At 39.4% G+C, this 12,143-nt stretch overlaps 1 protein-coding gene across 1 annotated transcript in view; it reads left to right on the top strand.

Moving 5' to 3' along the window:
* LOC108674740 overlaps positions 1–11,904 on the top strand; it is a 15,810-nt gene extending 3,906 nt beyond the window's left edge. Inside the window, exons 2-11 of the mRNA XM_018162707.2 lie at positions 2,753–2,949; positions 3,354–3,502; positions 4,543–4,914; positions 5,287–5,545; positions 5,788–5,921; positions 6,673–7,189; positions 7,536–7,669; positions 8,065–8,322; positions 9,566–9,668; positions 9,981–11,904. Of these exons, the coding sequence (XP_018018196.1) occupies positions 2,753–2,949; positions 3,354–3,502; positions 4,543–4,914; positions 5,287–5,545; positions 5,788–5,921; positions 6,673–7,189; positions 7,536–7,669; positions 8,065–8,322; positions 9,566–9,668; positions 9,981–11,356 (3,499 nt within the window). The 3' untranslated portion in view covers positions 11,357–11,904. The remainder of the gene's footprint in view (positions 1–2,752; positions 2,950–3,353; positions 3,503–4,542; positions 4,915–5,286; positions 5,546–5,787; positions 5,922–6,672; positions 7,190–7,535; positions 7,670–8,064; positions 8,323–9,565; positions 9,669–9,980) is intronic.
* The last annotated feature ends 239 nt before the right edge of the window (positions 11,905–12,143 follow it).

The following is a 12,143-nucleotide window of genomic DNA, read 5'->3' as shown; positions in this document are numbered from 1 at the left end:
ATTCATTACCTCAGCTTTCAAATTGAGGAGAAACTCATCGGCAGTTGGAGAAACTTCTCGAAGAAAAGGCAATGCACAACAAACAACATGACACTTCACAGTTGACTGACTAGAATAGACTCAATAGTCAATAGAGTACTCAAAAGTAAAAAATTTAGCATTCAAACCTTTAGATTCTGTGAACCTTGTGATTTCTTCATTATTAAAACTTTAGAAGGCTCACAATATACCACGTAAAGTTTTCACTCAATTATCGTCTCCAAGTTTGGGAGCATTATCTGCAGTTAATGCAGTTACCTTGCACACCGATTGCCTAACGAGAACTAACAAGTAAACAGTAAACACTAACCGTCATTTGTGCCACTTTGGTTGTTGCACACGATTGATCCTGCATGTATAACATTTACAATTTACGAAGGTTATTAAACCATTCTGCTGAATGTCAGTTACTGATATATTTGTAATATAGAAGAATTCGTATCTATCATTTTTTTGCATGAGTAGGTATATTGATGGTTGGTGTCCCTGCGGCCTGCTACCTTCTTTGTTTGTTTTTCGTCAAGTTGGTAATCCTGATCGTAACGGAAGGAGTTTCCATGTCTCAGCTTATTGCATCAATGGTCATCGATGGTCAGTTTTGTACTTGTGGATTGAATCATAGGCAATTTTTCATGTATTTGTGAATGAATGTACATAGTGAAGATGTTATTCTTTGCAATTTCCATCAATAATGACATAACTACATCATTGTATTACGCACTTTAAATAAGAAGTGTAGCATTACGCATTAAATTAGCATCAGTGCGCTAGCATTGTGTGCATTTGGGGCGGTCCATTCTAGCTTTCTAACGCCAATTGGATTCCAGTGGCTGTGATGTCACACACATTCTGATGCTAATTGGATTCTTGTGACTGTGACGTTGGACGCGTTCAAGTGTTGATTGGATCCTTGTTACTGTGATGATGTAAGCTCTATTTTTTTCAATGAAACTGCTGTGGCAGCTTGCATAGACTTGTCAGTGATGATGATGGACAACAGGTAGGTATGCTGGGCTTTCCAGATTTCTAGGTCATGCTTTCCGAATTGCTATGTTAACCAGTTAATAAATTACCCCTCTGTAATTCCACACTGATGTCACAAACTGTTGCCATATTTATTTAAAAACCTTTAGAATTCAAACCTACAAAATCCCTGAATTCCAACACTGTGTTGTAGGCGGAGAGGTTTCAACTATATCTGACTCCGCTCAACATTTCATCTCTGATTTGGTTTAGCCATGGGGTGAAGGAAAATGAAACACGGAGCGTGATTGACAAGAAAATATAAACACAAAAAAAAATGAAGCATACAAACGTAAACAAAGAAAAGGGAAAAGTGGGGTGCATAAGTGACAGACTTTAGTGTCTTGCCCAAACCAAGAACCCTGAAATAACACAAGAAATTAGCTTGTATAAAAAAGGGTAAATTGAAGAACCTTGAAAAAAACCATCATTAGCGCAATCATTATAAACAAATATACTCATTAACTGATTGACTAGCATTTAAATGTAAAGCAAGATTAAATAACATTATCAAAACAATTTAAGTATCAAAAATATTAATCAATCAAGCAAGTGGTGAATAGTATTATATATCCATCAGACTGAGGCTAATCATGGACGAAGCTCTGATGATCATCAGCCAAAATAATGTTTGTCGCAACTCAATCATCATTAACTCAACAAGTGGTGACAGAGGAACTCACCAGGTCAACCACTGTGCAAAGCTTCAGAATACTAGTGGGCCATTAGAACAACACATTGCAAGTTCTCTAACTGTAAAAACACCAGGGAGAAAAAGACAAAACATGGGTTATTGCATAAAGAAAACTAAAAAATAAATGCAAAGAAATTGATAAGTTATGTCTGAGATAGGGCTAGCTTAAGGCCTGAAGCCTGAAGGAATTGCACAAATCTTTATTGGCTGAACCAGCAGCATTAAAACACCAGTTGAAACGATTCACTCTACTACTTAATTATATCTTTATTGAACGCTAAAGCTTAAAAAGAGTATCACTTCCTTATAAACTAAACTTGGACTACTAGCAAGCGATAAACACCATAATGAGGGCCTGCACCTACAGTGGTACAATGGAAAATGACATGCCTGGAGAGAGTCCGCGCATNCAAAACAGTCCAAGTTGGTGTCACCCCATTTTATGGTAGGTATATAAATTCAACAAATTTGAAGCAGTTACTTCAGTTTTCAAGCCATGAATGGATTTCCTAATGTGTGAAAGTTAATATTCAAACTGTAACAAGTTTTGAATCTTATCTTCAGTTTGTCATTGTAAAAATGGATCTCTCTTATTTATAAATTATCATATCTGTAAATGATATTAGCGCTTCCAGTCTGGAATATGTGGCAGAGTTAAACAAAATTGTAGGAAAAATTATCATTTTGGGCGATTTGTGTGCCGTCAGGTATACCTATATATAATTGGCTTGCTAGATCTAATTTTTAGCTGAAAAAAACTACTTTTTGTTGCCCAATCTATGAGAGGAAGCACATAATGGTAGGTAGCGTAAGCAATCCTTTTTTGACTGCATTTATAGCTATTATGAATTTATTTCACTGCAAACAAATTATTTTTAGCTTACGTTTTTGCAAATTATGTATCACTTTTGTAAGTTTCTTGCTCATGCTCAAAGATTATGTTCACTCATGAAACTTCTAACTAAGTTTGTGTGCTTCATGAAATTTTTCCTACAGTGTCATTGGTTGTGATGATCTTGCCACTGCAGCAGCATCCTCTGCTGCACAAACACCTGCTCCAGATCTTGCAATGGCTGATGACTTGAAAACTGAAATTGATGATAATGCATCATATCTTGGGTCTCGTCTTGTTTTCCGCAATCTGCCAACAGATTATTCACCCGATGACATCAAGTCATTAATTGAATCAAAAGGTATGCATACAATTTATCGTAAACATTAGGTAATGTTTACAACTGCTTTTTTGAATGACAATAAACTGAGCCAATATAAGACTTAATGCATAATTTAATCATAAAACGCATTGTGATTAGATGATACATGCTAACAATAATCTAATCCTATTTGCACATACGTATTGGCTTTGAAAGGTGAAATGTGCCTGAAGGCTAGAGCCTTGAAATAAATTTGTATATGCTATGGTATATTTGCAAGCATCAAGTCTGAGAACCATTAAAATTTTTTAATGAATTACATGTATTTGATGTATGGTTTTGATTGCCAAGGCTCTATTGATCATGCTTTTATTTTATAACTTACTGATATATACCATAATGTTCAAAGAGGAAATTGTACAAATAAATTAAATCTCTTTCAGTTACCTTCGAAGGGCTGGTAGTGGATAAAATAACTGATGTGATTGCTGGTCGGTGTGAAGTTTTGGTTAGACCAGCTCTTGCAGCATTGTCCATCATCCTCTCACTCAATGGAAACGTCATTCAAGGGCAAAAAATCACAGTTATCAAGGTAATGTAACAATAATTTTTTTCATGCTAAGCATTTGCGTTGAGGTTTGATTCATTCATTAACTAAGCATATATTAGTTGAGGTTTGACTCCAGTAAAAATAAATGTGACAATATTTGATTCATTAGACCAATTGCCTCTAAGTTTGCCCCCCCCCCCTCAGGGGGGAGACTTCTGACAAGTGTCTGTGCTTGTCAGAAGTCCCATGGGGTTTCGCGCTCCTAGGGGGATTGTTCTTGAGCGCCCACCACTGAGCTTGCGGTGTCTGACCGTTGGTCTCAGTTGTGGGGTTAAGTTATTATGTAGGAAGAATTCCTTACATTTCCCGTCTCTGTCTCTCTTGTGCGGGCAGCTGAATCAAATATTGTTGCAAGAGGTCTAAGCGACCTCTTGTTCTAGTGTCTTAGTTTCTGTTGCTGTTCACCTGTCCCTCATTGACACTTTGGTCTTTTTGAGATGCTTACACTGCTTCTTTTGAGCCAGCTTTAGCAGACTGGACAATTGAGACCTTCCTGCCTCTTATGTGTGATGAATGATTTTTTTTATTTAAGAAACTTTCAATAACTGAGACTTTTCACCTTGTTGGTGATGTTTATCTTCACTTTCAGTGCAAGATAGCTAAATAGCTGAAGTGCTAGTAAACATTTGACCATTAAACTAACAAACTGCCCCTTAGTTTGTCAGTGGAAGAATTGAAATTTTTATTTCTCAGTTATTATCAAATTCCTCCATTTCACTCTTTCTCCAAACATATACCTACCAAACCTTGATTGTTGCTGACAATGTTCATGAGTATTTATGTTCATGATTTTTAACCTGATAATTATTTGGAAATGGTTGTTCTAGTCTCAATAAACTATTTTTTTGGGACATAGATTTCAAGTGCAATAATTTTTCCCTTTAAGACTCAAATCCTTGTTGAGGCAAGCAACCCATGAATTTTTATTTTATTTACAACAAAGGTTTCATTTCTAGGCATTAGTAAACTCTAAGCAAGTCATGTTGATGCTTGATTAATCTTACAAATAAAATTATTTTCAGATCATCACAGCTGATGGTTTTTCATCTCCAGTCAAACCTTCCAAGAAAACACAACTTGATTCATCAGGAGCCGACCAAAGCAATCCTAAGCAAGAATCAGAGCAGCAGATGTGCTCCATTACAGGATGCCGTAGCACTTTAGCTCGTGCAGAGGTGCACAAAACTTGTGCCCTCCACAGCCCATGCTTTCAAAATGATGTATTTGATCCATCCAAATGCAAGGCATGCCAAGTAATCTTTGCCAAAGGAACTAAAGGAGATTTCGATTCTAAGAAACTTTGGCGGCAGAAGCTCATGCGAATGAGGAAGAAAGGGATAAACTGGGCCAGTGATGATGTGAAGCGGGCTTACTTCATGGACGTCAGAAGCCAAGTGATTAGTTTTTTCTTCATTCTAATCTTACAAAACTGTATGACATGAAGTAGAATTTTTCTAATGTCACAATTATTTGAGTAGGTATTCATCAACTTGAGATATAGCTAGTGTTATGGACTTTAAAGGGTACCACAAAGCCCAAACATATGGGTGCAGAGAAATCTTGATTACTATAGGCTCCATTTTATTGTCTTAGAAAAAATTATTACTGTAGTTTCTAGAATGTGTGACACAAAAAATAATTACTAGCATAAAATGATTCATTTTTAGACTTGTGTAGCTAACTACTTGTACCAATTTATGTAAATAATAATTATTTTGTCACATGGCATTACCAGCTAAGTAAATTACAAACTTTCTCTCTTGCAGCCGGTCTTCTGTGCAACTAGTCCAGATGGGACAATCGCGACAGATGATAAATGTTCTGAGAACATATGTTCACAGTTCAAGTCTTTGACTAAAGACTTGGACCATCACCTTGCTGTCATTGATGATATCAATCACTTGTTCATCTGGAGTGCTCGCAAGTTGATGGAAAAAACAAAGGGACCTGAGTACAGAGTGTGTTTTGGCGATATTCCTCGAATCTTTGATCTCAAGGCTTTGGTTTTGTTTATCAACACCACAAGTGAGTGATGATTTCTATACTTATTGATTCCGAGTTTAATTTTTTAGTAATATTGATGTTTTTTATTGCTCCTAGTTATTTTTACTGCAATGTAGGCGAATTAACATTATTTACGTGTTGAATTGAATGTTATTCATTGCTGTATTTGTAATTGGTGTAAATTGATGTCCGATTTTTTGTTGATTGTTGCCTATATTAGTTCTTTTTTGCTGGTAAAATCTATGATTTGAAACTTATTACAGTTGGTTCCGTATCATTTGCTCGGCTTGTGAGGCCCAAGCCCGTCATTGAGTTTGACTCAGTGGAGGCAGCGCAGAAATGCATTGAGCAAATGAATGGTATGGGCATCAACAGTTCCAAGATCACAGCTGTTCAGGTTTGTCATGCAATAACCACACTTGCTACTTATGTATCCGTTGCTTGCTGATCAATGCTAAATTTTTAATCAATAGTGCTTGAAAATAGAGTAATGACATTTTGCTTCTCAGTGGATCATTATATTTGATCAATAAGTATAACATGGCAATTGTTTTTTAGTCTGAATTGAAAATTTCGATCATTGTGAAATGAAAGGAAGCGTATTTTTATTCGGCGTGTTGTTGGGCGTGTGCCTTTGGCACTCCAAGTCCGTCGGCTCACACCCGTTTCAAAGCTGGACTCGAAAAATCGGAGTCAAAAATTTCGAAATTTTGGGCATTTTGGGTCGTTTCCTTGCTCTGGCCAGGCAAATTCTATAAAATTTTTTGTACGGTCACATACCAGATTTTGAAGTCACTTTCCAAGATGGCACGATTGCTTGGCCAGGCCAAGCAACTCACACCATCCAGAAATCCAAATTCAAAATTTTCCATTTTGCCATGCTTCCATCATCATCAACCATTATCTAAGTAAGAAAAAAAATTAGCTGGTTTCTTAACCCGGCCCACAGCAATAGTCTTCAATTACTATCTGACAAACTGAAGCAACTTCGATGTACTTTCTGAACAATTTGGTTTGCTGGTATTGAATAGATCGATCATTTGGCTTGTGTGTGCCATTCTTTTAGTAAACTGAGCCCATGTTGAAAAATTCAATGACCTGCGCTGCCTGTAACTTGAAATGGTTTTAAAGATTTTTGCATCTTATAGGACACTGATGAAGGACTACCTACCAACATTTTTGTCGACACCACGCAGCAAGAAGTTTTAGAGGTCAATGATTCTGCGACTGAAGGAAACTGTCCTGACACAAGTGCTGAAATTTTGAAAGAACAACCAACTGAACTACCTGAAACATTAGAAGTAAAAGCAACTGATCATCCTGAAAATACGGTGCAAACGTCAACTAATCAAGCTGAAGACATAGAAATGGAGCCAATCATTGAACCTAAAGCTTCAGAAGATGAGCCTAGTGTTCATCCTGGAGATCCAGAAAAAAATTCAACTGGTGCTTCCGGGAAGGAAAGTCTGAAATTCCAGATGGATTTAAATACTGTTGATGAGCCTGAGGAACTTCTGCAATCTTACGATGAAATCAACCATCTCATTATTCACGATATTATTAATCAAGGCAACAAAACTCGTGGCCCTCAATACAGGGTCTTTATCAGCAACAGTCCTAATGGCTATGACCTTAGAAAAATTATTGTTGCTCTGAATAAGGAAGGCAAGTGACTTTCTTCTTGAAGTACCAATGAGGTTTGATATCAATATTGTACGATGGTGATGATAAATGATTATTGCGGAATATTTGTTACTTATTTTGAATGAATATGCACTTAGTTCTGTGTGTTAACACATTTTTTGATACGTGCCTCGAGGTAATAGCGCAGAACATGATAAAACCATGTGCAGTCCACATACATATATACCGTAGTAGATGATGAACCTCATGTTTGTATGCTACAAAATTCTAACTTTATTTTTAAATCAGTAAATGTTAGGATTGATTGAATAAATTTAACAGTACCTGCACCAATAGACGTAATAATATAAGGAATTTGGTTGTGCAGTGGGTGGCATTGTGTTCGCGCGAGTGCGACGCCGCATTATGGTAGTAGAGTTTGAGTCTGAGGAACTTGTCACAAAATGCATAGAATTTGTGAACAAGCTAGTCGTGCTGGGTCGACAGCTCTGCGCTGAACAGGTTGGTGAAAACCTTATAGGTCATTGTAGATTCATCTACTTTGTGTCCAACATTCGTTGTCGTTCATTATTCTATCTAAGGTTTAAATTGACTTGCCTACAGTAGTTTTTATTAATTCAGCAAAAAAGTATGGTAGGTATCCACTCTCAATATTAACTTGTATTAACTTAATATGAGAGTTTTAAAGCACACAAATTTTCAAATCAAATTCCGTTAAATTTCCTTTGGTGTCTGTCTAATATCAACATCTTAACATTCTTTTATGGTAGATTTAAGTAGTATATTTTCAACTACTATCCTGTACAGTGCACACCTATCCTTACAAACGAAGAAAAGTTCTAAGTGCGTGAACGATCCGGTTTCGGTCCGGAAATAAATTTTTCATGTGCACTCAGGATTTCGACGACCACCAACGCGTGCTTCAGGAGCGGCGGGCTGCGGCAAAGACTGCCGTGGATGCGGCTGCAGAAGAAGGGCAGAAATCAGATGCTGTCTCTGCCAATATAGCAGACAAGAGGAGAAAGAAAAAAAAGAACAGGAATGAAAGTCTTCCTTTTGTCCCCCCGAATCTGGATACGTATGGCTTCTCCGAAGGGATGCTCAGATCTCTCAACATCACCTTGCCTCTCGTTAGGGAGGTCAGGGTGTCAAATGTGGGTTGCTTCTAATGGTCCTTCTTTATACTTATTAATGTTGTCGATCAGTAGATTGAATTGGGGTTATAGGTATGCTTAACCTTGGAGTTTCATTCAGTCTTTTGAATTACTATTTAGAGTTGCAAGAATTGAACGATTGTTGAAAAAAATATGATTGACGGGTTCAATGCACGATTTCACCATGGCTTGCACAGGTTATCTCTTCCCTTTTCTGTTTTGAGTGCAACTTAAACTTAACAGGACTCATTCACTAGTATCAAATTCGAGCTAGTGTGAGTTTGAAGTAGCCATTTTTTGCTAATATTTCACGGCAGCCACTCCATAGACTTCCGGTCGTTTTTAGTCTATTATTTCAAAGGGTGCGTGCATCTAATCCTGGTTTAAATCGTAAGCCATACTTATGAAGTGCCGGCAACGGCCCTGTAGTGAAAATTATGAATCTGACAGTGGCATAACTTTTTCGACTACATATCTGCTTGAAGCTTCCTGTTGGGATTGTACATTTATGATGCAAGTTTTATGTCAACCGGCGTGTAAGTGGAATTTTTAGATGTTGCTCTATTTTAACTGGCCAACTAACTTGCAACTCTGGTTGGAATATCATTTTGAAAGTGAAATGGGTTGCATGTTAGAGGCCCGCATTGCCCAAAACCGTCATCACTTTCATGTTCTTCCCATGTTGATTCGAAGTGCTAGGAGAATAGGCGCCGTAAGCTGAATAGAATAGGCGTAAGATGAATAGAATAGGCGCCACTGCTCCAGACTGTTATTATTAGTATAGTCTTCACGGCATCTACACCCCAGCATGCGTCTTCCCCCACACTTGCCCCGACTCTTCACCCAAATAAATTTCTCCGGACCTAACCTAACCTCATTGGCTTCAGCATGGTGGAGAGGCGGAGTAAGTGTACAGGTAGGCGCTTGCTGGGGTGTAGATGCTGTGAAGATTATACTGACTGGAGCAGTGGCTGCAAGCACACAGCCCTTTTGGCTTAAATCCGTTGCAAAACTGGGATGGCTTGCGGTGTATCTAACGTGGTTTGCGACTTCGAGGCTGAGTTTAACTTAGCATATTTATACAGAGCTTTTGCTACAAGGCTTGTTTAAGAACTAATTTTGTGGCTGACGGTTGCGCATCAATGAAATGTGTAACATATCCTGGACTAAGGTCAGTAATTAAAGTAATGCTGGGGAAGCGTTCTCATCGTTTCTGAAGTGCTAACACTGCCCATGTCGCCAGCTGTGTGAGGGCATTACGCGCGAGAACGTACGGGAGCTTCTGAGCGTGGCTGGCACCGTCATGAGGGTTAAACTGGACCAACCTTCGCGAGAGGCCATTGTCGGTCAGTGCTTCCTTTCTCAAAACTATCTTTTCTTACGTCGTTACTTCTTCACACGCACCGATCTACTCGAGTCTATAATCTCGCTATATATTCGGTCTTCTCTATCCCATTGTTTTCTCCAAATGAGAATCTCTTGAAGAGTTATTTACTTCTCGAGGCTCATAGTTTCAGAAGACGTAGATACTGTATTATACACGGGTGATTTGCCCTCTTATACGCTAAGGCTGAATAGTGTCAATTACACTATGTTTACTGGACCATGTTTATTTGTTTAGTACAAACAAGGAAATTGACAGGATTTCGTTTTCACAGAAATGGCTCACCCTATTGACGCAGTTCAGGCTGTGTCTCAGCTCCACGCGCAGTTCTACTACAACAGACAACTCACCGTTGAACTGTATCGCCCTGAAGACGGGATAGCCGGTCCCAGTATCCCTAAGGGTCTCCAAACTATTGGCAAGCGATTGCCCATATCTTTGCCGACCGTCACCGATTCTCTTATGGCAAATTCTAATCCTAGGCTCTCGAAGAAGGGCATGCGGACGCAGTTCATGCGGAATATCGAGGCTCAATCCATGATGCCGGTCCCTGCGTTGTCCTTCAACCAGAACAACCAAGGCCTTAGTCAAGGTCTTATGGGGAACGCCCCGCATCTTGGAGGCTCTGGTACCAGTGTCAGCATTGGCGCCTTTGGCCTACCTGTTGTGAAAACCGTGATGCCTGTTGCCACGCCCGACCAAGGAAATCGAGGGAATGCAATGATTGGGCCTCAGCTTCCCAGCACCTTTGAGGAGAGCAAACGTGCCAAAAAACGGAAGAACTTCGAACAACTAACCTCTAAAAACCAGGAAGCAAAAAGGAGAAATCCTTACTGGGGCGGTAACGGATATAGTCAAGGTAACAATAGCGGAGATTTTCGCGGTAATCCTCGTGGTGATAATCTTTCTTCTGCTTTTCCTCCCAACAACTTTGGATTATCCTGCAGGAATAAAAATGCCAGCCCAAGGAACAAAAACTGGGGAGGAGGAGCAGGCAGAGGGAGGTTTGCTGACAACAAGCAAGACTGGGTTGATAATTCTGCAGGCACGAATTGGGTCCCTAAGGGGAACAACAAGAAGAGACGTGGCAAGAACCCTGACACCCAACAGAGCAATGCTGCATATTCAGCTGGTGGCGCTTACAACGACGGTAACTCATATCAAGATGGTAGTAATTTTACCTTACCCCCCCTTGGTGGTGCTGGGAAAGAAAGCAATAACTTTCGAAGTTATGGCGGCTGGGATGCGGGCAGCAGCTACAGTAACTACCAAGGCAACGTCAGCGGTGATGGCCAGGCGAGTTACGGCGCAGGTCAAGAAGCGAATTATAGCGCAGGTTCCGTGACAGCTTTCAATTCTGGTGCCGGGTCGAGTTACGACTCGGGTCCTGCGCCGAGTTACAACTCGGGTCCTGGGCCGAGTTTCAACGCAAGTTCCGGTCCTAGTTTCAACCCAGGTATTGGAATAAATTACAACCCAGGCTACGACTGGACGGGGAGCATAAACCCGCGCAACGCAATTTCAGGTCTCGGTAGTACCTCCGGCGCAACGGCCGCTGCCTCCGCGTACGGTGGGACGGAGCCCTATGCATCCGATACGGCTGGAGCTGCCAAGTCGTACGCCTCTGGAAGCAACAGTTACTGGGCTTAGGTTTGCGTCTAATTTTTATAAGCAAGACGTGTATAGAATTGCTTGCTATTATCAACATCGGTTTCTCAAAATTTTCCGTCTAGTATTTCGTATATTGTGAATTTTTTTTTCATAATCTGTTAATGATCTTGAATTTTGAAGCAAGTTTTCTGGGTTGAAGCAGGAATTCAAATGTTGCCAACGGGTATCCATCTTGGTAAAATTATTCAGGGTGCGTTGATTACAAATTCAGTACGTCTGTTTTATTCTAATAATTCAGAACTTCCGTAACAAATCAGGTGACGAAATTTGCATTGAATGTTAAACTCGAGAACTTTAAAATGTACGTCAGCGAGGCAGCAATGGTCTGCGCTATTCCATGTTGATTCATTGTAGCAGTTCAGCTAGAAAGATTGTTGACAGTAATTATCTGTTGGCCTATTTTCTGTTGCTGTCATCTTGAGGCCAGTTTATGGTCGTCAGTTGATGTTTTTTAAATGCATCCTTCGCTCATCTACCAAAAAAATTTTTTTCCATTTAAAAGAGCGAAACAATAATTCATTCAAGGAAGGCCGATAAATTTTTTTCTTCTATCAATGTTAATATAATATTTATGCTTTCCAGTTTTGTTAGTATCCGCAGACTTGGCCACTATGCCGTTTTTTGAAATATTAAACTCGCACATTAAATTTGGGCAATTTTGACCTTGGCTGATAATAATGATCCCAAATTCCTTGCTCCAGGAAAGGCATTCTGGCGAAAAAGCTGAATATTTATTGTTTAAGTGAACTGGTCACAGAACAGAAGC

The sequence above is a fragment of the Hyalella azteca genome, unplaced genomic scaffold (assembly GCF_000764305.2).
Source record: "Hyalella azteca isolate HAZT.00-mixed unplaced genomic scaffold, Hazt_2.0.2 contig8914, whole genome shotgun sequence".
Classification (NCBI taxonomy): Eukaryota; Metazoa; Arthropoda; class Malacostraca; order Amphipoda; family Hyalellidae; genus Hyalella; species Hyalella azteca.
Note: the sequence above shows the minus strand (reverse complement) of the source record. Positions and strands in the feature narration are given on the sequence as shown.